This window comes from Drosophila yakuba, chromosome 2L (genome assembly GCF_016746365.2).
Source record: "Drosophila yakuba strain Tai18E2 chromosome 2L, Prin_Dyak_Tai18E2_2.1, whole genome shotgun sequence".
Taxonomy (NCBI): Eukaryota; Metazoa; Arthropoda; class Insecta; order Diptera; family Drosophilidae; genus Drosophila; species Drosophila yakuba.
Genome location: NC_052527.2, coordinates 5994111 through 6019282, shown reverse-complemented (window position 1 = coordinate 6019282; position 25172 = coordinate 5994111). Strand labels below are relative to the sequence as shown.

At 42.9% G+C, this 25172-nt stretch overlaps 2 protein-coding genes and 2 long non-coding RNA genes across 8 annotated transcripts in view; 3 read left to right on the top strand and 1 right to left on the bottom strand.

Annotated features, from left to right (window-relative positions):
- The window catches only part of LOC6526995, a 30294-nt gene extending 8522 nt beyond the window's left edge, over nucleotides 1–21772 (bottom strand). For 2 of the 5 annotated variants that reach the window (XM_039370243.2, XM_039370246.2), the window contains exons 1-7: nucleotides 21291–21393; nucleotides 19804–20051; nucleotides 11046–11207; nucleotides 5474–5555; nucleotides 1913–3343; nucleotides 1640–1842; nucleotides 67–1557 (exon numbers count right to left, since the gene is read on the bottom strand). In XM_039370243.2, coding sequence (XP_039226177.1) covers nucleotides 67–1557; nucleotides 1640–1842; nucleotides 1913–3343; nucleotides 5474–5555; nucleotides 11046–11160 — 3322 coding nt within the window. In that variant the 5' untranslated portion in view covers nucleotides 11161–11207; nucleotides 19804–20051; nucleotides 21291–21393. Of the gene's footprint in view, nucleotides 1–66; nucleotides 1558–1639; nucleotides 1843–1912; nucleotides 3344–5473; nucleotides 5556–11045; nucleotides 11208–19803; nucleotides 20055–21290; nucleotides 21394–21711 lie in introns of those variants that run through there. The other 3 variants (XM_039370244.2, XM_039370245.2, XM_002088055.4) reach the window with 3 other exon arrangements.
- Nucleotides 5560–6258, top strand: LOC120320499. The gene is made up of 2 exons (XR_005559988.1): nucleotides 5560–5758; nucleotides 5817–6258. It is a non-coding gene; the product is annotated as an uncharacterized LOC120320499 (long non-coding RNA).
- On the top strand, nucleotides 8383–9701 carry LOC120320500. The gene is made up of 2 exons (XR_005559989.2): nucleotides 8383–9047; nucleotides 9112–9701. It is a non-coding gene; the product is annotated as an uncharacterized LOC120320500 (long non-coding RNA).
- A 2711-nt stretch (nucleotides 21773–24483) lies between the features above and the next one.
- LOC6526994 lies at nucleotides 24484–25033 on the top strand. Its single transcript, XM_002088054.3, has 2 exons — nucleotides 24484–24797; nucleotides 24871–25033. The coding sequence occupies exon 1, from the start codon at nucleotides 24565–24567 to the stop codon at nucleotides 24760–24762; it is 198 nt and encodes a 65-aa protein (XP_002088090.1). The 5' UTR covers nucleotides 24484–24564; the 3' UTR covers nucleotides 24763–24797; nucleotides 24871–25033.
- The last annotated feature ends 139 nt before the right edge of the window (nucleotides 25034–25172 follow it).

The window sequence follows — 25172 nt, the reverse complement described above, 5'->3', positions numbered from 1 at the left end:
AAAAGGTGACAGTTTCATAGTTAGTAACATGGAAATCAAATGAGGAACTGCATTTAAAGCACTTACAGTTGCACTCTGGTACGCTGGCGTTCCACTGACCGCTGGAGAGGCACAGGGCCGCCGAGCTGCCGCTCATGATGTAGCCAAAGTGGCACTGGAAGCGCACCACATCGCCGAAGTGATAGTCATTCTTGTCGCTGAGCAGTTGTCCGTTCTCCGGCGCCTCCAGTTCGGGACACATCAGGGGCACACAGGTCTTGTTGCGCTGATAGGTGTCGCCATCACGTTCGCCGGATTCGGAGCGCTCGATGTGATAGCCAGCTGTGCCGTTGGAGGTGTACAGCTGGTAGCCGGTGTTGCAGCCACAGGCAAATCCTCCGGGGGAATTGATGCACTTCTGGTCACAGCCGCCGTTGTTCTTGCTGCACTCGTTGATGTCCACGCAATCCAAGCGGGTGCAGCCCATCAGCTCCATGCGCAGACAGGGAGCGCCCACATAGTCCTGGATGCGGAAGCGTATGTAGCGCGCCTCGATGGGCAGGGGCAGGTTGAGGATGGAGAGCGTGGGCTCCAGGATGCGGAACTCGACGGCAGTGCCATCGGGATTGGCATAGTCCTTGAACACATCCGTCAAATCGTTGGTGTACTGCAGACGCACCGCCGAGCTGAAGGCCACATTGCCATCGGGTCGCTGCACGGACATGGTGCGGAAGCCACGCAGAATGGTGGGTGCCTTGAGATCGATGAGTATCCAGTTGGCACCCGGCTCCGAGGAGCCACCGCACCAGCCGTTCGTGTTCAGGCGCAGCTGCTCCTTGCTGTAGCCGGGCTCACTCAGCGAGGTGGTGATGCTGTCATCGGGAATGCCACCATTGCCCAAGCCCAAATCTCCGACAGGTCGGCACTCGGTGGTGGCCGTGAATCCCGTTCTGCACTGGCAGTGGAAGGAGCCATTGGTGTTCTGGCACTCGGTGGTGGTCAGGTCGCACTGCGAGGAGCTGCACTCGTTGATGTCCTCGCACGTCGGCGGCTGCTCGAACTTCTGGGCCTCGCTGCAGCGCATGATGTTGCTGCCGATCAGCTTGTAGCCCTTGAAGCACTGCACCCTGGCCTCATCCCCAAAGAGATAGGCTCGCGTCGAGTCCACCACAAAGCCGTTGGCGATCGTTGGGAATTCGAAGCATCGCTTGCGCGTGCACTTGGGCACATCACCGCTCCAGGTGCCGTTGGACATGCAGGTGAGCACGGGATGGCCATTGCGCTCGTAGCCCGGCTCACACTCGTACTGGACAATGGTGCCGTAGCTGCGACCGCCTCCATTCAGCAGCGTCACATTGGCGTGGGCCACCTCCGGCAGCGTGGCGCACTGGGAGGCCATGCAGTGGGGCTGTCGCTCCCAGCGGCCGTCCGGCAGACAGGAGATCTTCTCGATCGGAGCGCCGGAGGCGAAGGCGAAGCCGGCGTAGCACTGGTACATCGCTATGCCGCGATAGGTCACGTTCGAGGAGCCAATGGAGAAACCGTTGTCGATTTGTGGCACAGGACCGCAGTAGACCTCTGTGGACGGGATGGCAAATCAATTGGCAAGATGCAATAGGTAATCAGCAATAGGTAACCAGCAATAGGTAACCAGACTCACCCTGACACTTGGGTATGTAGGAGACACTCCAGTTGCCACCGCGCAGACATTCGGTAACCAGTCGCGTCTTGCCGGTGGCAAACTCCTGTCCAATGGGACATGTAAAGCTGACCAGCGTACCGAAAGCGGTGTCGCGACTGGAGGCCAAGGCTCCAATTCCGGGCTGCAGCTCCGGACAATCGGCCGAGAAAGTGGCCGACCATCTGAAAGATTCAAGATCAAGTAAATTAGATATGGCCACCATGTTATCTGGATGCTGAGAGCAGCACTTACCCAGCAGCATTGTGCAGAGCATCCGAGGTGAACTTGATGAGCATCTCACCGGATGAGGCAGTCAGGGTCAATTTGGGAGCCGCCGGGCCGGTGAATCCGTTTCCGGAGTGCAGACGCAGACCGGAGGTGGAGGAGCCGTCGAACACCTGGACATTGTCGCTCTTGTGGACGGTGAACTTGTCGAACTTGAGGGAGAGTGGAGCACGGGCATTGTTGCGGATGGTGAAGTAGCACTCCTGGTTCTTGGGATAGTCGGCCAATCCAAAGGCTGGTGAAGTAACGGTGCCGTTTCTGGCGGTGATCGTGGCCTTGCAGCCCTGAATGTAACGCAGACTGAAACCCTTGCCGGCCTCACCCAAACTGGACTTGAAGTACAGGTAGAGAGCATTGCCCGTGGAGATGATCACGCGGTTGTTCTGCGCCGTCTTTCCGGTCAGTTTGGCGATGGTGCGACTCATGGGCGATTCGCCATCGCGGATCATCAGGAAGTCGCGTCCATCGGCGATATCCAGGTCGTCCACTTCGATGGAGATGATGCGACCCGGTTGTGCCTTAATCACATAGAGGCACTCCAGGCCACCGGGATACTGTTTCGGGTAGTTGGGGCTGGTCAGGATCTGGCGCTGCAGCGTGGCCTTCAGTGTGCCGCCGCAGTTCTTGGCCTCCGTCTTCCACGTGGCCCTGAATCCCTTGCGCTCCACACTGCCGTCCGTGGTAAACTTGACGATCATGAAGTTGGACGCAGACACGAAGGGCTGTGTGGTCAGATCCTGTTTGCCACTGAGCGTGGCCAGTGAGACGGACTTGTCCTCGGTGCGGCCGCCCACCAGAATCTGCACGGTGTCAAAGGTCTTCTCCGTCTCGAAGTCCTGGAACTGCAGTATGATGTTGCTGCCCAGCGGTCCCTCCAGCGTCCACTTGCACTTGCTCAGCGCTCCGTACTTGTGCGGATAGTTGGGCGTCTCGATCACATCTCCGCCGGACTGCATGTGGTAGTGGCACTGTGCCGGACAGTCCAGCTCGTCGGTGCCATCGCCGCAATCATCGCTGCCGTCGCACTTGAAGGCCTGGTTGATGCACTTGCCGTTGGCGCAGTGGAGTGCTCCCTGTGGACAGGCCTGGGCGCGGCACATGAACGGCAGCAGGGACTCACAGGTGCCCAGATCCCAGCTCTGTGACTTGCCCGCGAAAGCAGCCGCCACACACTCACCGGACTCGGCATTCGGCTGATGGAGCGACCAGTAGCCGGAGTATTGGGAGATCAGTGCACCCGATGCGGACTCCAGCGTATTGGTGCGCAGGTCGTCGAGGGAGGCCAATCCCAGCCAGTACTTGTCCGAAGCCCGCTGGTTGGGATCACTGGCTCGGGCGATGGCCAAGGTCTCGTTGTTCTCCGCATAGCTGTCGATGGCCACCAGTTCGGCTCCGTATCTGCAATACAATTTGATTTGTTTAGCTATTGGAAAATTCCACAAACAACGAAAGGCATCAGATAAGAATCATTTTCCCGCGATAAGGAGAATATACCCTATTAGTATGGTTAGTAATGCAAGTTCAATTATGCAGCTGCGCTTTACTTTCTATTTTCTGTTTCTATCTCAATTATGTGCGGCTGGATCGGAGAAAATCCACATGAAACTTTCGTTTCCAATCGCTAAACTCACTTCGATAGCAAGCTCATAATTTGGAGTTCTGCGGGCCCAGCGTGGAAAACGAGTTTCGCCCAAATAAAGGCATTGCGACATTACGCATTCGCCGCGTGGGACGTGGCTGCCTTTGGCAAGCGGCTGCAGCTGCGGCATGCCAAAAAGTAAATCGAAAAAAGCATACAAAATTATGTATGAGAGACACTCCCTGCCGTCAACAATTGCTGCGTGCCACACAGAGTGAAAACTTCAGAGGCGGCTCCGCAAGTCGCGCTTTATAATCATTTTTTTTTTTTTTTGGTTTGGTTCGACATTTTTTATATACGTATCTTATGGATTGGGCGTGTATTAGGGTAAGCAAAAAAATAAGTTTGAGTTTCCACTTGGAGCTCTTTTTTTTTAGGACAGAAACTCCAAGTTGGCGAATATGTATGCTTACTTCTTATATTACTCCTTGTGTGGACTACACAATAAAAAGGGCAAATGGTTTATTTTCTCCTACTCAACGTTTGGTTTTCTGCCAACTTCCGAAACGATTTAATTTCCAGCTCGGCACATTACCAACTTAATGCTTAACTGGTAAGAGCGCCGTTAAGTTGAAGTGTTAACACGCCTTGTCAGAGGTTTTTCTCCATTCTACCCAATTTCGCAGGCTACGCACGCCAAAAAGAAATTTCACCGAAATAAGCCACCAAAATATTTCACAGTTGAACGAGTGCTTGTGTTTGACTGGGTAACGACACCTGTCAACGCAATCGCCCCGTGTTGTTATAAACAATATACACTATAGTGTATTTAACTTTTTGGCAAATCGACCATTTGAAGCGGCATAGCCACATGGCTGGCGTATGTTGACCCCCACCAACCGACCACGTTAGTGGCATTCAAATGAGCACTGGAGCACTGGACTTGACTTGGGGCGAGGTCTATGGCATGTAAATTACATTAGGAGCATTGCTGGTGGATGTACATATCTTGGAGTCACGATGTGCCCGGCATACTTAAGTGGCACTTAACGCCGTTGGCGAGGAGAAATTGCGTAGGGCATTGACATTCAGCGGCAGCCAATAACTTTATTAATACCTATTTGCAGCTAACAGCAGAAGAAATGCTCGTATGCTGCTTACACCGAAAACCGGAGAAACTTTCACCCCAAAATGACCATGCCCGTGGGTCAGTGCACGATTCTCACGTTCATTAAGCCCAAAACTCTATTATCAAAACACTCTCAATTTTCGAGATTTTCGAGCCAATCCTCGGCAGGTGATCGCTGCTCAGGAATTTGGGTCATTGGTGCAGGTTAACACCCAAAAAAAAAACCAAAGAAAAACAAAAAGAAGCTGGTGAAAAATGCCTGTAGGAATGCCTGCTTTGCCGGAAGCTTTCGGCGACTTTCTTTTCGCTCGAAAGGAGAAGGCGGAACGCAGAGTTGGATATAATGAGTCACCCGGGTATCGATCGGTATCGATATTGATGGCCCTGCCCAGTCGGGCTGAAAAGCAATTCGAAAACCTGGCCAGCAAAGCCAAAGCCAACTTGTTTAGCTTCTTTTGCTTCTTTTGCTTTTTTGGCTCCAACTGCCGACCGCTTTGGCATTGACAGTTAGCTGTCGGCGAACGGAAATGCAATGTGCTGCTGTAACGGCAATTGCTGGATCGAGAACTATATATAGAGATGGATATATACATATGTACCGCACAGTAATGCACTCAATCTCTATCTCCATTAATCCATTCTAGCAGTTAGCGTATTTGCTGAAGCGTAGCTAAAAAATGAAAACACCTTCTCAGGTTCGATTGATGACAAAGAGCGGAACAAGTTGTTTGCGGCGGGCTGGCGACTTCCTCACAAATCGGGCATAATCTCATTTGGCTGGGGGAAATTATCATATGGTTATGGTTGCGACTCCACTCACCTTCGACACAGTTCGGCGCTTTTATCCCACGAGTGCTTGATATTGAAATATTTATAACAATTTAAGCCGCGCAGTTCCCAACCTGAAAGATACGAAAGAGTGGTTGGCATATTAGACAAGGTTAAATTGTAGTGTATTATGTTTAAATTCTACGAGTAGTTCTCGAAAAGATATCATTTATAACATAACAATTGCATTTCTTATAAGTTTACTTATTACTAAACCACAGTACTTTGAATTTTACTTAGCCATAGCAGCTATGATGATTTAATGCTCAAATATTCCGTAAGCATTTCTTTACAGATTACTCATACTTTAAATTAATTGCTTTTTTTACCCACAGCGTTGGTAAGCATTAGATCTAAGCCTCTTAAAAAGCCACCAAGACGGTTCCATGGAAATTAAACAGCATGCTCTTAATCATTTAATATCACCACCAAGTGGCGAGGAAAGAGATATGCTCGCTGGTGACCCCAATCAGCATCTTAACTGGTTTTGCATAACTTATGTCCGTCCAGCGGCAACGACAACTTTCTGCGCGCGTTTCGGCGATGAGAACGAGAATTCAAACAGAAAATCAGCGGATAATTAAGTGGTTTGGGCCAACTGAGATGGGATTTAAGATGTGACTGTGACGCTTTCGTTTTCCTCCGAATGCGAAGAGTTTTCCCGCTAAAATGGGAAAGTTGCGCGCGAAACTTGGACTCGGACTTGCCTCGAAGTCAGCTTGATTGACAGCTTTCATTTAAAATCAAATCGTCTAAAATATGCACTCGCACACCACACCACTCTTTGTTTGCATTGTGGTGGGGGAGGGGGGGTATACTAAAACAAAAAGCAAAAGTATTTAAACAATTTGTTTGCTTTTTTCATGCGCAAACGCACGCGCTGCTATTTTAAAGCCACACACACAAAAGTGGTCGGCAAATATTGTCTTTGGTGTTTGCTGTTTTTCCGCGGGTTTCTGCGGCTAGTTGTTACAGATTTCCCAGATTTTCCAATTCGCATGGGTGTCCAAATGGGACTTTCACGATTTCCTTGTCCAAGTATTGCTTTGGCGAGCAAACTGCATCCTGTCGATAAGGCATGCTCAATTGAAAACCGCATTTCTTGGTAATTATTTATGAAAGAAATCAAAGTGACAATTTCTAGGCTATTTCTTTATGGCTATGCAAAAAGCTGAATTGTAAAAATCAGAGAAAAATGGGTATGAAAGTTCAGCTCTTTCTAGCTCATTTCATGACAGATAACATATATTTAAAAGAGGTGTAAAATATGTATCATTACTTTATCGTTTCACTTATTATTCAACATCCCATTTCATCCTCCAAGTCCACAACTTCCCAACTGAATCCATCAGTAAGCTGGCCACAAGCCTTGCGGTCATTACCCATTTTACCATCGATCCCACCCAATTTAGCAGCTTACAAAAGAAGTTAACGTTACTCCTGCGGCTTATTTGTTTGCCTAACTGGCAAACTGGCTAACTGGCAAACTGGCGGGTAGAACCGCTATTGGCCACACAATTTGTTCGAATTTATTTATTTGTCTGCCGCAGTTACCGCAGCGCAATTTGGTATTAGCCATGCTTGAATGCCAAAATAACCACAGGTAACTGTAAGCTGTTCCACTTGCGGGAAAACCGAATGGTTCTTGGACATTTCTGGACTTCTTTCGGCGATCTTTCTGGGTTACCCAACACGCTTCAATGGAAATCTAAATCAGCACAGGGGGGCCTTCCGTGTAATTGTATTTAATGGCTGCAAATAGATTCCAACCCACAAAACTTTGTTGTTTTTTCTTCTTTCTTCTTTCGAGCAGAAGTCTGTGATAAATTCCCCACCTTGTGGCCATGTCACCGTGACAGCCAAGAACTTCGAAGTTCGATTCTCGTCGGGCAATTAAAGCCACGTAACTGCCAATTGGCTGCGGCAATTCTTTGGGTCTTGTCTTCGACTTGGGTGCAGCCACAGCCACAGAGAACTGGACAAGGTTAGCCGGTTTCAGTCGCCATCCTCGTCTTTTCTGCTTCTCCACCTTTGCAGTTGTTATTTCTTTGGTTTTATTGAATTGTGTGCCAGATATTTGAAATTCTTGCCAGGAAGTTCTGTTTTCCCCAGGTTTTTGCGCCATTACCTATGCAAATGTTTGCTGCGTGACTTGGCCAAGTGTTTCGCCCCGTCTTTGTCTCATTAACTCAGTGCCTCTCTTTCTGCCGACTTTACCTGATCATTGTCTATATATAATTTGCAGGGCAGGCTCAGTGATTGCAGCATACGAAAAGATCTTGTGCAAACAATACCAAATTAATAATGTGAGAATTTCTTACGTAAAAATCATCTAGTTATATATAAGCACGTGGGATTTTCAACTGCATTGGTATATATATCTAAGGCTATATGATTCTTGTGATACCTCATTTTGTCAAAGTAATAATTGCTCATTACATTAGCTAATTGAATTTATGTGGGTTTAGTGGGGCACAATTTTTAATTTTACGCCAAGGTAATGAAGTTTCTCATAGTACATATATCACATAAATATTTTTCCCTTTTTTTCTAAATTGAATTTATATTTGGTTTGCTTAACAGCACGTACTTAGTGCCCAATTTCGGACACGCCCTGTTTTCAAACCCACTCTTTCGAAATCGTGGAAGTTCTTTTCCTTGAAAGAAATAAAAAACGTAAACTAAAAGAAAAAGTGAAATCTCGGTTGCGGCTTGCAATAAATCTTCTTCAGTGTGCTCATTTCATTAACCCCATTGCCAGCCGAGTAACTCGGCATCTTAGCCATTAAATCTCTGCAAAGGAAAAGGGCTACGAAAAGAATTAGATCTTCATTTCAGTGAGTGCGTAGCTTTGATTAAATAAACTTCTTGCTATTTAATTATCTGCTTTTTTCGGTTCACACAGAAGTCGTTGGAGTGGAAAAGCGTTGACTTCCTTTGACCAAACTCAAAAGCCACCGACATGTGTAGAAATATTTGTTTAATTTGACTTGTGTGCACGCTTATTTCACGCTTTATGACTTACTAAACGCTTCAATATCTTAAATAAAACTGCAAAACAAAAAATTAAGATATCCCTAGATAGTGTTGGTAACACATTGTCTCTACTACATAAATCACTTTTGGGGTCTCTAATCCAAGTGTGTGCCTGCCGACCCAGAACTCTTAATCAGCTTAGCCAAATCACCCCGCTTTTCTGCCAGTGTACGCATGGATGGAGCCTAGGGAGTAGAACTCACCGACCAACAGAGAGAGAGAGATGCTCATTTAATTAGTTGGAAACTCTCGGCAGCTCGACTGCGTTTACTCAAGCGTGTCCAAAAATGTGGAAGTTGCCGTTCTAAGTCTTCGCGATCGACGCCGCTCATGCCGCAAGCCATGTTTGTCAGTCCGTCAGTTACGTCGGCTTGGTCATCATCAATTTGAGGCTTTTACCGTTAGGCCTCAGGATTCCTAAGTGGCCGCCAATGGCCGCTGGCGGTACCACTTCTGTTCGAGCTGGCGGCCAGTACGAAAATGGTGGAAATCGATTACTCGTAGACCGTTTGTTTTTAACCATTTGCAAGGTGGAAGCATTAAATCGTTTTAAATTGTAGGCGATTTTATTGAAGGTTTTTGTTTACTTGACAGTTGTATAATTTATAATCAAGCTTATTCAGCCCGAACGTGGCATATCGCCATCATCACATCATCAGATCTTAAACATCTGACAGCTCAACTAATGGCGCAACATCATAATTCCATTAGTTGAGTCATAAAATCAAAAACAGCACTTCTTAGCCCATATCCATGTCGGTATATTAACAGCGATCAATATGCAACGGCTAAATGGGTGTAAAAAACTGCCATAACTGCCAAGAGTTTGGCCTATTTTTCGAGCCGTCGTTTGTGCAATGAAACCCAGCCGACTGCACCTAAAACAAGTCAGCGATACCCAGACACCTGCATATGCACAACTTAAGTGCGGTGAAAAACATATTTAAAAAAAATAAAAGACTTAGGCAACGAACTTGTTTGGCTCTGCACAAGTGTTAATCAGCACAGCGAGCTGCAGCTAGTTGAGAGATGGATGGACTTGGATGGCTTAAAAGCGGCGGGAGCCAAGGAGAAGTGCACTGCGAGAAAAATCGCTATGCAATGAAATGTTTGCAAAAACAACTGCTTTTATGTCTGGAATGTATTTTAGGAATACCTAATAAATAACTTATTCTTAAATAAAACGAACTATTGCACTTTTCTCGCTGTGCACAATAAGTCGGGTAAGTGAAAAAAAATAAACAGCAACAACTGCAGCAGCGGAAAACCGTTAAGAAATCTCGTTTGTGTGGGGCCCAAGTCTGGAGTTGGAAATTCTTCATATGGAGTATATATATTCTATATATACAATGCTGTCATGGCATTCTACGAACGAGAGAAAATGGCGTTGTGTGAGGAGAGAAACAAGTTTGGCATATGTAATAACCGTTATCGGCTACTGGCTACCTCATATTTGTTGTTCAGGTGTTGTAGGCGGCAATGCCAAGTGAAAGGCTTGTGGCCCAAACTCAACCACCCCGCGCCGCCCCTTCATTATTGATTGATTAGCCTGGTCGTAACTTCCGTCATGTACACATTTTCTGCACACTCTTCAGCTCAGCGAACATTATTTCTTTTCAGTTGAGCTTTTTTTTCCCGATTTCGTTGGGTGCTAACTCGTTTAGCAGGTTGCTTATTGGCTTTAGTGGATTTTGTCATTAGCCCAAGAATTTTTATAGCACAAACGTATGCGATATGTTTATGACACAAATATGGCTAAGCCTACACTGGGAAATAAATACCAATGTTGACAAACTTGATTTTCGGCTAACGAAGCGGGCGGGAATAAAGATCATAATAAGCTTTAAATGGTATGAACATGGAAATGCCATTTTTATAAAATTATAAAACGTGATAAAATTGGATTCCCTATGAATACCAAAACAAAAAATTACCTAATCGACTTTTGAGTGCTTTTCACTTATCATCGAGAAAATTGTGTTCTTTATGCGGGATTATCATGCGTAAAAACTACGCCAGTCATCGTTAATCTATCGAAAAGCACCGTGAAATTAACAAAATTTAACGAGAGATAAACCAATCTAAGTTCTTACTTGATAATTTGGGTCGGCTAAAATTTCTCCCAACCAGTTGCAACTGAAAGCCTTTGATGTTGAGGAAAATCGCCTCAGGCACCACAGACACATTAACCACCGGAAATGGTACATCATACCACGCTTCGATCAAAGACAATCAATTACGCCATTAACAACGCTTAGAACAGTCAAGGCAAAGAATAAGAATTCCTAATGGCATAATTGCCAGCTTGAAGCACACCCAATAGAGAAACACCCAAACAAATCCGTTTGCCACTGCCTTGGCCAAAATAATACATAGACGCTTTTGATTTATGCGAAAAGCTTTGCTTCGTTTTCGGTTTATGGGCCACACCTGCGTCCGCTTAAAACGCACGTGTTTGAAATGCAGTTTGGAATTCGTACTTAAATTCGGGTTGCTGTAGGTGAATATGGTTATATGGAGCAACTTACCATTGGGACAGGAAAACGCCTCGTCGGCTCCAATTAAGTGTAGCACATTTAGGAGCAGCAGCGACGACAGCAAAGCGGCCAGCCAATGCGAATTGGCTGCCGTCGATTGTTTCATTTTGGCCCGATTTAATGCCCAGTTAAGCGCGGTGCTTTGTTGCCAATCTGCAATCAGAAAAAGAGTGAAATTAGGTACAAGTTTCGATTTGAATTCAATAATCCAAAGTCAATTAGTTTACGGCCTCGCCCTGGCCACCAAAAAAAAAATGGAATAATCACAAAAACCGGTTGCCTCATTCACACCTCACATCCGATAAAAGGTAATGATTAGCAAATTTATGCCATTCTGACTCAGTCTCTCAGTCTCTGAAATTTCGATCTGAGCACGTGTTTCTGCGGCGAATCGCGTTTGGCGAATGCGGTTTTAGAAAGTTTCTCTCTGCAAAAGAATTTGCAAATACTTAGCTAAGCCCTCTCCCCTTTGAGATTCGCAGGTGAGCCATTAATAAAACTAATAGTCTTTTTAGTGCGTCGTTTATACTCGAGAATGAAATTTTAGAAAGATGACTTTCGCGCACATCTCATTATTTATGATCATTCAAATGGGGAATTCCTAATATAACCAACGGAATATTTGAAACCCAAGTTGTTCTTTACCTATGCATCATTCAGTGATGAGGTCGACTATCTAATTTATTTAATAAACCTTACCCTACACATACTGTGTTTTTTTAATTACCGCTTTAACAAAACTGATTAGCTTGTACTCAAAAATAATTGTAAGCCCGAGTCAAGAGTCAAAATTTGGGTTAGAAATTATTATATTGACCAACGCAAAGTTTAAGGTTATCCCAATTTGACTGTCATTTATCACGATTGCGACTGAACTTGTTTGCAGTCGTGTGATCTGTGTGTGTGACTTTTCATTCATATCCAAAGCTAAATAAAGTCGGTCTGGGTTTACTGGGGTGGGGTTCGCGGGGATCGTCCCCTCGCCACCTTCCACCGCTTTGTAAACGGAGATCGAGGCGCAAGGTTGCCGTTATTGCCAAGTAATTATAGACTGGCTAACACACAAGATGTACAGTTGCATGTTAATACAGTTTGTATTTGTGCTCGCCTGCTAAGTGAACTTGTTTTATATTAGTGGGTGAAGTTTGAGATTTGGTGGGAAAATCTATTGTGTGGTTCACTATTTACTTCATATATCATTTGCCATGGTGAGTTCTTCTTAGGCTATCGTAATTTAATTTTTATTTAATTATTGGGATCATTATATTAATTTACAGGCACACCACTTTTCATATTTCATATCATAACTTTCAGGTTTGTTGCTTAAGTCTTTTGTTTTCTCAGTCCAGTGGTGTGTGTTTCTTTGCTGCATTTGAAGTACGAAATACGAAACTCTAACGCAACTCAGATTCAGACTCAGACCAGCCACAGATCAAGTCCATTAACAACTTCCGCAAATTGTCTCTGGGAGAAATCTCAGTCTGGGCTTTGAATTTAGTCAAACGCGAAGGCAAACGCCCTGCCACATGTTTCATTTGCAATGCAATATCCCAACATCAACACAACGTCGAAACATTAGATAACTTTGTGGCATGCGAATGAAAGGCTTAAATCCCAAAATAAAAAAAAAAATAATAATAATGCTGAATACAAGCCATTGAAAAGCGGCTTATACTCAGACAGGTCTTGGCGGCTCTTATTGAAGACAAACAAAAAAAAAAGAGAGAAAAAAATAATTTGCAAGTAAGCTAAGATTGCACGCACCACTCAGCGCTAATTAAGAAAAATAGCGATGCCAACTCTTGTTTGTGTTTATTTCTAATTAAAATACTAATTTAAGCAAAAGGGCAATGAATTATGCAATGCGTTGTTTTCCTTTGCCCGCAGTCTGACTTTTCCCAGTTTAGAGTTGAAACTTCGATGGCAACTACAATTGCAGCTGGCTGAAAAACCGCAGGCCATAAGCCGCATTTTTTGTGCAATTAGTTGACTATGCGGTTTGGCCCAGAAAGCAACTTGCAGCCGTCAAACAGCTAACTTGTTTCGATGGCTAACTGTTTATCCACTTGGCCAAAAGCCACACAAGCACTTGTGTGTGTGGGTGAGCCAAGTCGCACGGAGCCACCTTAAACTCGGGTCTAGGCTGCGCCAGCGGTAGCATTCAGCCGAAAGGCGCCAAAAATTATAGAGGCTTACCCAACATTTATTTACTTTGCTGTTTAATGAAGCGCACACATCTGCTCAGATGGGGAAAGGGGCAGGGAAGTGGGTAGGAGGCGTGGGTAGGAGGGAGTCTTTGACCGAGCCAAAGACAGCATTGTCATTAGCTGACTGTGAAATCTGTGGGTCCATTGAAGGCTAAACAGCACCACTGTTCACATTAGGTGGGTTAGCGAAAGATTCAATGAAGTTTAATATTTAAATATACAGTTGAGATGATTAGTTGTGGGATATAAAATAACAGAAGCTTATTAACTGCTAGGAAAAAAATCTAAAATAGCAGTTTATAACTGCAAAAACATTATCTTATTCTCGGGACTAATTTTTTAATTGATAGCCCATAAAAATAATACATGCTTGTATTTCAACTTTCAGAAGTCAATACCCTGGAAAATGTTTGGCCAGCAGCTCGTTATATAACCTCAGCTAATAATGGCAGCACGAATGAAGAGGCTTTCGAAGACTTAGCAAACAATATTTTCAACTCTTCGCGCAAGCTGCAAACTGCAACCGATTACATGCGCTGTATGCAAATGTTGGCTTGACTAATAATAAAGTAATAAAAAAAAGTAAAAATACTCTACCCATTTAGCATATGAACAAGTGAGAGTGAAGGGTTGGGATTTGATTTAATGCCCGAATTTTAATGCCATTGATTTGGCTTCGATAGCGTTGTGTCTTTCTCAAGCTCATCGTTTAACGTTCGTTTCGAAAGATTCACGAAAAATTAGCATGAAAATGGGCGGCATGGCGGTAGCTTAGTGTGGATTTTCGTAACTCCCATGACTGACACCGATTAAAGGTTGATTAAGCTGGAGATAGCAAATTAAAGTTTATTAAATAAGCTGCCCGACTCGCGTGTGAATGCCAATAGACATTGGGCATAGGGTATACGCTAGAAACGAAAGACTTAGGCAACGAACTTGACAGCCTCCGAACAAGAGAACCACTCATCACCGGCCATCTAGAGAACAAAAGAGTTGTGCAAGCCCAAACATAAAAAAGAAACCTTTTCCATCCGCATCGAAGCTGCGAGTTTCGCAATCTCCGCATCAAACGGAGAGGAAAACTGCATCACAAGAAGTGTGGAAGAGCCTCATGACTGCTTCAGTCGCAATCAAAATTCAAATATTTTCTGAGCAAACACACTGCATGTGTGCTGAGCGAATATCAAACAAGAAAACTGAACGATCTGTGACCAAACCGGTTGCCGATGGCTCAGTATGCAGCCAATATTGATGACACCTTCGACATTTAGCCAGCCGGAGAGCAGAAAAACAAAGTACAAGCACAACCACAAGCTAAATCAAAACGAATGCCTTAAAAATGATGACTAAGTTGAGCAAATGGTAAAAGTCAAACGGGGTACATAATTTCTGGTGAACTTTTTGTGCCGCTGGTTTTCGATTTTGGTGATTGGAAATGCAGCTGCTGCCGGTTTGTTTTAGAGGCCTTTTAGAGACGGCGCTTAAGTTTTCCATTTCCACCATCTTCTTCACACGAGCCCCCCACTGTTTTCCACCAATGTAAAGACGGAACTTTCACTTGCGCACTTGCCTGGGGTGGGCATTTTTCAGTGTTTTCGTACCGGGTTTTCCTTTTGTTTTTGGCTGTGCCAATATTGGCCACACAAATCGATGTTGGCCAACGGAGGAAAACACGTTTGCAGTTTTTGTGCCTGCCCAAATAATGACCAAATATTATTATACTTTGATTTCTTTTGGCCTGAAGGTCAATTGGTTTTTACCATTTTGTACAAATTGAGTTTTTGGCTTTCGGTGTCAGTCAGTTGCTGGCTTGTCCAAGGAGATATAGAGAGGAAACTGGGACGGAAAACGAGGATAAAATGCTTATAGAGAGAGTCCGATCTCTCAAGTTAAGTGCTTAAATGAAATGGAGAACCGAAGAGTCTTCAACGATTACGTTAATTTGTTGGGTGCTCGAGATTCAATCGAGACCAGTTAGAGAAACATTAATCAGGGGAACGACAAACTGACGGAGTAGATCAATCTGAATCCGACAGCTTAATGTGTAATAAATGCAGCATTGGCTTCATTTCCATCAAATGGCTACTTTTACGTGAGAAATCAAAGTGAATTGATCAATTTGCTTAAGAAATTTACTTGAACCAATTTAATAAAATGATTTGAATTAAGTATGCTCTTATAGATTTCCACATAATCAATGCATGTCCGTTTCAGGTTTATTAAATTATTTGTAATTGTTACTCAACGATTCGCTATTTAAATGCGGAATAATGTTCTTAAAAATGGAAAATAAAATGCGGCTCCTTTGTTCTCCAATCAGACTCACTCTCATTCGGCTTGAGCTTTCCATAATCCCACCGACCGTTATGGAACTCCAAATCAAAAGGCACGAGGAAACGAGAGGCACTGAGAAGAAACCAGATTTTTATGTAAATTTATGTTCTTTCGAACTTTGTGATTTCTTTTTTCCGCTCTTGCAGCCATTGATCTTTTGGTTCAACATAAAAATTTGTGTTTAATTTCGATGGTCAGGTAGTTGGAGCCGCAGGGAGCAGCTCTTGGGGAGATCGGGCAGCAAAACCAGCTGGGCAGCTGGCCGATTGGCGGAGGGACCCAATGAACTAGTTTCGGGCTTGTGGCATGTAAGTTTTTGTTTTTGGTTTTTTCTTAATGCCTTGGTATTTTGGGTTACATGAAATGTTTGTGGCCAAACCAATGGGAGTTTGGTGGCGTTTCTATTGGCGAAGGAAATAAAATCGTTTAATGAAGGTCTGCTCTGTGGTTTATCCATTGGTCGCCTAATATTATGGCCAGCAATTTGTTATAGCGCAAATTCATAAACGTGTTTTATTTGCCCATTGAGAGAGACGCTTTTCCTCGACCAAAACCAGACAACTGAAACTTTTCACTATCCGCGTATTTGTATTTATCTTTTTCGAGTAACTTGCTACCGCCAACAGCAACTTCGGCAAGCAACAGCAAAACATTCATTTGTTTTCATGTACAGCCGTAGCCGTCGAAAGCTGTTCACAAAATGGTCAAGTGATTTCCACTGGCCAAACACTTTCACAAGCTGGAAAACAGCAAAAAGAGCGCCAAGAAGCGCTGCGGGGCTTCGAAGTGGGTGATGAGCGCAATTAATATTTAATTCGTAAATAGACAAGGAAAAGTTTGTTTTCTATTGCCGCAAGCTGATGGTTTTGTAACTGAATCCAAATGACTGAGTCCAAATGGTGAAATGTTGCAATGGGCCGCACCTGGGCAGAAAAACACAAATAAATACACCCACTGACTTGAGTGCCAAAATGAAGTCAGCGGATTCCCAAACAGAAAGCCATGGCTGCTTATAAATAAGAGTAACAAGCTTCAAGGAATGAAGGCACTCCCATCATATCTTGAAGTGCTATCAAAACAGTAGAGAAGAATTCAAGTCACTGGATTACAAAAGCTACTTGCTGCTCTAACAAAATATGCAGTTTGTTATATACAAATTTATTCTGATAAGCACATTATTAAAACAAGAAACTTTAAAACGAATTGATTTCAAATATGAGTAGGTATTATCTTATATTTTTGTTGGTTCATTCATTTAAAAACTTAAGCAAATAATTGTTGTGTCTTCTAATTCAGGCCAAGTAAACAATCTCTGGACATCTTCCCCAAGAGTATCACTATCAGTATCAGTATCTTAATTCTGTGTTTTGGTTAGCGACTTTTTGAAACCGAAGACGTTAGCTGCGTGGCTCAAAGACGCACAGCCGTCAAGAATGCAGCCAAAAAGGCAAAAGCAAAAGCAGCCAAGTTAAAAAAAAACAGGTTACGAGAAGTATGCACACAGAGCCAAAAGTCAGACGGTCTGGCCAAGAGTTAGATGGGGGTTCATTGTGTTGGGCTGGGTGTGTATGCGGTGTGAGGCGGTCATGTGAATTATATTTTGGAAGATTCGGCAGCTTAAAAACGCAGATAGTCCGAAAGTGAATGGAGGTGGAGCTTGGGAGAATCGCAAGCAAGTAGATGGAACGTGATAACTTGGCTGGATTATGAATGCGGCTCCGCTGGGCATTTCCACAGCTTCAGCTCACCTCACTAAGCCTGATCACCATTTTTCCATTTTTCCATTTTTAACAATTGTCGACAATGACAGTGTCAAATGTTTCTTTTTTTGTTTTGACTCGCTTTTCCCGGCTAGTGAGCTCCACTTTTCCACACAATTCTCACAATTAAAAACATAAGAAGAAAACAGAAAACGCATGAAAACATGAAGATGGCAATGGTGTTGGAGAAATAAAGAAAATTTGTGGCAATTGTAACTAATCGACGAGCAATGGCTGATGACTGATGGCTGATGGCGCCGAGAAAGCGCCCACCCTGGAAAACTTATGAAATTGTCAACAGCTTTTCAACATGATTAAGCTGCTTTTTGCCGCTGTGAAATAGAGAGCTATGCGATGACCATTAATTCGCTTTTAGAATGAGTTTGGCATTTGGAGGCACTTTCACTGCCGCCGAGACGGAAGTTGAGAATCGAAACATAAACAAAATTGAAAATCAAGATCGACAGATTCGAAAACTTTCGTTACCGGGAAAGAGTTGATGATTTGAAAATTATTATCCCCATCAAATGGGTATAATTATTTAATGATTTGATGGACGCCAGACATGCAGTGAATATCCATCTCTCTTTCTACAATAAGTTACTCGCATGTCGGAAAAGATCTTAGTCCAGATCAGCGCACTGATGGATGGATCTCTCTTAAGACTAACGCAGACAACGCCCCAGCATTCCATTGCTTTAATGGCCAACTGACACTTGATATGCGGCAAGAGATTTGTCATTCATGTGAACCATGTGCTGCCCTAAACTACCCCCTTAATACATTTCATTCCACTAATTTCAACTGACTTCTCGCACTTTCGGTAAGGATTTGGAGATTTGGAAGTGGGTCTTTACCTGTGATTGCTGTGAATTAAATTCTGGACGTACCCTTTTGTTATTCTTCGTTTTTTAGGGTGTGTTTGTGTGTGTCTACCTGCCGATACATTGGCATCAGCTGCCAATTATCAACCTTTGAGAAAAGGTCGAAGAATCTAATGCTTTACTCGTCATAGCCCAAATAATAGATGACTTTGTGGCGTTTCCTGCGAATTGCTGGATTAGATCATCCAAGTGAAACCGAAGCCTTTGTTAGCTACGGCAATTGTAATACAGAGGTTTTTCTCAATTTACTTTTATTTTTATAAGCAAGGTTTTCTTTTTAGAAATTCATAGTCACAAAATAAAAACTTTCCAACTCCATGCACGATTTTGTAAAGAGTTTTTCAGCGAAGCCCACACAAATCAAAAGACTTAGGCAACAAACTTGCATTCACTTCTGTACCTCGCAATCCCTATTAAACTCTTAACACACATTTTAGCCACAACTTCCGTTTGGATGCTGTGAGCCAAATACCAATATACAAATTATGACTAAGCCATAGCGACTTAAGCCATAAAGCACGCGCTAAAACAAGTTTTACTTGTTTCAATACTTTTTGCCAAGCTCTGAAAACGACTTATGTAGAACTCATCTCCGAAAAGAATCCCTAATCATGGCACAAATTTCCATAAAGCAACCAGTTAATAGCTGTGCCAAAAAAAAATGAGCCACGATCTAAAAGCAAACACCGAATTTTTGTGGCTTGTTTACAAGTGTGATGAGGGCTTTTTGCGCTGGACTCGTACGTCATTTGTTCTGCTTTTCACTTTGGGCCGAGTGAAATTTTCTACTACTTCTATGGTTTGTTTCGGTTTCTGTTATTCTGTTATTAAGCAACAACAACGGCGAGCAGAGTGCGTCTTAAAATTGAGGTTAACTGTTTGGGTAGCTCTCGCTTTTTCGACTTCTCGATGAAGTTTTTTGGGGGTACGACGGGTAGCGGGTATGGGGAAGCCGACTTGGCCTTTATTGAATGAATGTGACAACAAAGGCGAGTCAGACACGGCCGACAGACAATCGAAGCTTTTTAGGGTTTTGTTTAATAGAAAGTAACAGAAATTGTTCTTATTGTTGTTGGGGTGTGCTACTTTTTGTGGGTAAGTGGGAATCTACATATATTGGAGCCTTTATACCACTCTCGATACATCGATTGCTTGCTCAATCAATGGAATCAATCAATTATTTAAACACAATTAAAGCGAAGTTTAATTGCAAATCGTTGGATAAAATGAAAGCACGGCTTTGTTTATGCATTAATTCAGTCTGTAGACATATGCATAAAAAAGCGAATTTTTGCGCAATGACTGAAGCCGAAAAAAGGCGTGTCTTAAAACTAGCTTTTATTTCATTTATATAATTCATTGATTGATAGTTATGGGGTATTTTATAGTGATGGAATGCAATGATGTCAGCTTAAAATCAGAAGAATATAGCGTCATCTGTAGAGATAATGCCAAGTATTGCCTCTGATACTTGGTATAACCTCAAACCTACATTTCCACTCCACACTCTTTACTTGGCCACTCTTTTCCGGCTCATTCGCCGCCATTTCAATATGCAACTCACCTCTTATATATATGCAGCTGTAGCTATATATAAGCACTATATACGTTCGATTCGTATCGTTCGCGAATGCTAGTATTCCAATTTATGTGGCATGTCAGCTGGTTATCCTTGAGGTCAACAAAAGCGACAATAACGACGGCTTCTTTCCCTTTCCCGAAAACGGCGGTGTCGGTTTGTTTATGGCCACTTTTTGGTGCGGTTTTCTTTTTATTAATTTAAACTTTTAAATGTACAAGGCCAGTGTTGCACTGCTGGGAGATATTTAAGTTGATTAAAAGTTTTTTAAACAAAAGCTGAGCTGAACGAAAACGCGTCACATAAATGTAATTTATGATCGGTTCTGGCTAGCCTGACTATCTATAGTTTGTCTAATGGGGATGGGTCTGTTTAATTATGCATGCCGTGGTAGAGATCCGAAACAAGTCGGTCCAAGAATTCTCGTCTGAAGTCGCAGCACGTCTTCGAAATGTGTTGGGAACATTTTGGGATTGAGCTCACCAAAGTGTTCGAAGAAATATTTATGTTAATTAGGTGAAAATCTGGTGAGGATAGTCCAAAAGAAGTATTCCTATTGAGATTGGAAAACCAAACAAAAGACTTAGGACACGAACTTTTTGAAAGTAAATAATGTTGTATATTCCACTTTAACTTTAACCCCAAGACTGCATTTTGTAGCCATTGCTTAAATTATTTTTGTATTTAGTTTTTGTGGTTGTTTGCGCAAAACACTTGTTGGCCAGTTGCTGGTAGCAGTTGTGGCTTCTTTTCCCGTAAGTTTGTTATTTCTACCCGGTTAATGGGAGCGTAAATGCGCAGCTGGCATGTGAAGTGAGTACCAGAGTGTGTTACTCCCGATGGATGGACTAGTTACTCACACAAGTGGTCTAATGTCAGTTGGCAAAGTAAAGTGCAAAAGGCACAGACAAGTTAATGGACTGGTAAAAACCGAACGGCTCACAAAGAAAACAGGGAGAACAAATTATACCAGAAGTTCAACCGACTTGGTCGTTTAAAAACAACATAAAACCATTATAGCGGACTACTCCAGACTTCCTATCCTTGATTTTATAAAATTGCTAAAGAAATTCTTGCATTAACTTGTCGCATCTCTTCCACGCTTGCATTTAATGTTATTTATTCACTGATTTCGTAGTTTTGTCCTCTGCATTGCAGTTAATCTATTACACTTTTTTTTCAATTTAAAATTCATCTTTTTGTTTTTTGCTGCTCGCATTTAATGGTCAGTTTCCTCATAGAGCACACACGATCCAAGCACGCGCCTCCATTAAAATGCACAAATGCACAGGAATCCTTTTTCGCCAGCCAGCGTACGACGACGAACACAGGCACAAAATCAAACACTTTGATGGGGCAAAACAATCGAATAAAATCCAGTTTCGAGGCAAATACATTCACAGACTGCACAAGCACTTATTGTTATAGGACACAAAGAGATCTGCTTAAGATCCGGGGAGCGTTTACTGTACCATGTACTGTACCACACGAAGGCCAAACTCAGACTGAAACTTGTTCAGCAAATCAACGCGGTCTGCACCTGAAGTTTCAGTCCACGCACACACACATACACACACACACTCGCCCAAAAGACCACAAGACACGACAGCAAAAAATGGTAAGAAACAGGCGAAGAGCGGGCCAGAAAGCAGAAAAGAAGGTAGAGAGGTAAAGGCGATCGGCAATAGGTAGAAACGTAAGACTGCGAGCCGAGGAAAATAAAACAGCTCAACGTGCCCGTTTTACAGATTTTCCTATGGCTCACTATATAGACATGCACATACATATATCCAGCCTTCTCTCCACAGACTTCTTAACGGCTTTCGTTCGCTCACACTCACTCACTCACTGCCTCACTCACTCACAAAAATACCCAGTCGAGTCGATACATACACTTGTCTAGAGTTCGAGTTCGCCGCAGCCTCTTAACGTCCACAACGCGCCACAGTCGAAGGCATACTGAAGCCCCGAAAGCTTCCGATTTCTTAGGTTTCTTCACACAAGTCGGTGAAAAACAACCGGCATACCGATCGTCGTTACTCGCCGCCGTTGAATTCGGCCAAAAAGACGGCTCGGCAATCTCAACCGGCACTGCGAATTCGCCGCTGAATCGCTACCTACGAGCTGTTGGCCAAATGCGTGGGCTACATCGCCTAGACAGGATTAGCTGCGGCGTCCTTGTTTCTTGGGAAATTTCGTTTAATTGCCCAGGACATGTGAAGTCGAAGGTGGGTTTTACCCTCCTCTGATTTTGGGCTGCTTACTGTTTTCAAACATTCGCAAGCAGCGGAAGCGCTGGTCAAACGAAAGACTGAAGCAACGAACTTGCTAAAAGGGTTCGCCAACAATGCATGGATGACCATAAAAGTGGGATTGCTACACTTGGCCCTTAGAATCCTTTGGCACTTCTTGCTGCCTCTTGCTGCTGTTTGGTTACGCACTGCTCTTTCTTGTCTCATTATTTTTTTTAATAACCATAACCCTTAGAAAGTCATAAACTGTGCCAAACGTGCGAAATGCTAAAACGGAAACGGAATCTACTAATGACCAACGAAAAAAAAAATCTTCAATAAATAGTCATAAATATATGGTTACTTTAAGTACTTTAAGAATTCAATTCTTATCTTCGTACCCTCTTTGACATAATTCTTAAAAATCCTCTCGACAGTTATTCTCTTTTTCTGTATGGCTTTGAAAGTGAAGGATATTCATTCATAGTATCAAAAGCCATTAGTAGATCTTCCTTCTTTCGTTTTGCTCATTTATGTAACCTTGCGTAACATTCATACATAAAAGGTATTTGGCACTTGTTTCTTAGCCATTCTATAGAATTGCGCATAGCAATCACACTTTATGGTGGGTTTTCCCCAAACCGAAGGATTTCTTTTAAGGAACACTTTATCTCTGTGTGGGTGAAGAGTACCAAAAGGCAAATAAAAGGGGCCTACGAAGAACACAACACTATGTAACTATTAAAATAAAAACAAATGGCATAGTTCAATTAGGTAAATTATTATTAAATGTTTACGAAAACTGAACTAAATGGTAATAAATGGGGTTTGAGCTAGTTTTAATAAGTAAAGTAAAGCCATATTAATAGATTTCATTGATGTCAGTTTATCATTCGCTTATTATCCAATCAACCAGAATGATTTATTCAACTTTCCACTTCCTTTCTTCTCAAATTAAAAATAAATGCATATAAACAGATGAAAAGAGCATGATAATAAATAATTCACAGCTTCTTGTAGGAAAATAAAGCAAATAAATCGATGCAATTTACACATCCACCGGAATACAACAATTTAATTATAGGGTACAAGCGATCATAGACGCGCATCTATCCATCTTCAAGTACATTTTTACTTCCTTCTCAAAAAACAAGTCATGAGTATTTTGGTGCAACTGACAATTAGTTTCGGCTTCTTGGGAAGTAGAAAAGGGAATGTTTATTTCAAAAAGTTGAAACAATAGATGAAGGAATATGAAAACAAGAGAGAACGCTATAGTCGAGTTCCCCGACTATCTGATACCCGTTACTCAGCTAGTGTAAGAGCGAACGACAGTTTTTGGCGGTTTGTGGGCGTTAGAGTCGGCGTGGCCAAAAGTTTTTTGGCGAATAGATAGAAATTTACAAGACTAATACAAAAATGAAAAAATATCAAAACATTTTTCAAAAGTGTGGGCGTGGCAGCTTTGGGCGGTTTGTGGGCGTTAGAGTGGGCGTGGCAAAAAGTTTTTTTGCAAATCGATAGAAATTTTCAAGACCAATACGAAAATGAAAAAATATTAAAACATTTTTCAAAAGTGCGGGCGTGGCAGTTTTGGGCGGTTTGTGGGCGTTAGAGTGGGCGTGGCAAAAAGTTTTTTTGCAAATCGATAGAAATTTTCAAGACCAATACAAAAATGAAAAAATATTAAAACATTTATCAAAAGTGTGGGCGTCGCAGTTTTGGGCGGTTTGTGGGCGTTAGAGTGGGCGTGGCAGCATGATTCGACAAACTTGCGCTGCGTCTATGTCCCTGGAGTCTGTATACTTAATCTCAACTTTCTAGCTTTTGTAGTTCCTGAGATCTCGACGTTCATACGGACAGACAGACGGACAGACGGACAGACGGACGGACGGACAGACGGACAGACGGACAGACGGACAGACGGACAGACGGACAGACGGACGGACAGACGGACATGGCCAAATCGACTCGGCTATTGATCCTGATCAAGAATATATATACTTTATATGGTCGGAAACGCTTCCTTCTGCCTGTTACATACTTTTCAACGAATCTAGTATACCCTTTTACTCTACGAGTAACGGGTATAACAAGTGAGCTCTCTAATTACATTTAAAACATGTTTAGTTTTACATTTTCCCTTTGAAAATCTAAAAATTGTTTCCAAATTACACCAACATTTCTACGCTCCGCTTATCAGCAAACGAACACACATCACTGCTGCAGGTCAACATTTAAAATTAAAGGCAATACCCTTCCTTAGACGGAGGTGTAGACAATTGCAAGCCAATTGAAGAGGGACCATCAGACGGTGGACAAAACCAGTCAGTTGAGCCAGCACAACGGAAGTTCCAAATAGGGCGCACACTCAAATATTCAGATGAGGGTTTTGGGTCCGAGTTTAGGTTCTGGGGCGTGCCTGTCCTAATTTGGCAGGAGAAAGTCTTGACATTTCCATCAGAATAATACACAAGCATACACTAAAATCTGGTGCCCATATAAAAACATAAATATGCCACTTGGTGGTGACAACTCCAAGGGTTTTAAGGAACTAAATAAAATTCCCAAGGACAACAATAAGTACAAGTACATCGGTGCTTTGATCGTTGTTATACATGGCATTATATTGGGCGGCTTTATGGGCAAGAAGTTGGCCCAGTTTCTGGAACTATTTGATCTATATGCGCCCGATATCTCAGATGATGATTAATGCAACAACCACGGCATATTTGAATCTTCTACATGGTAAGCCAAATGTATTTGGAGCACGCCTGTGCACATCCTCTTCGTATATATGCTAATATGCCAATCCAAACAGGCCAAACGGGATGCTAGGAAAGAAAACTCAACGCAAACAACTGCCCGGACCGGTAACCAAAATTGGTGCAGGGTATCCAGTGCAACCGATCAATTGTATCATAATTAGAGCAACGAGCTCAAAATCAAACAAGTTTTTAGCAATAAATGCATATTTTTAAATACATTCATGGTTTTCATAAGTGTAAATGCTGGAGACGGTTCTCATTTTATATTAAGCATCTTCACCGACTTCAGTTTAATTTCAAGACTTTTAAGTGTGGCTCACGCAATTAAATAATTCTCAATTATGACACAATTACC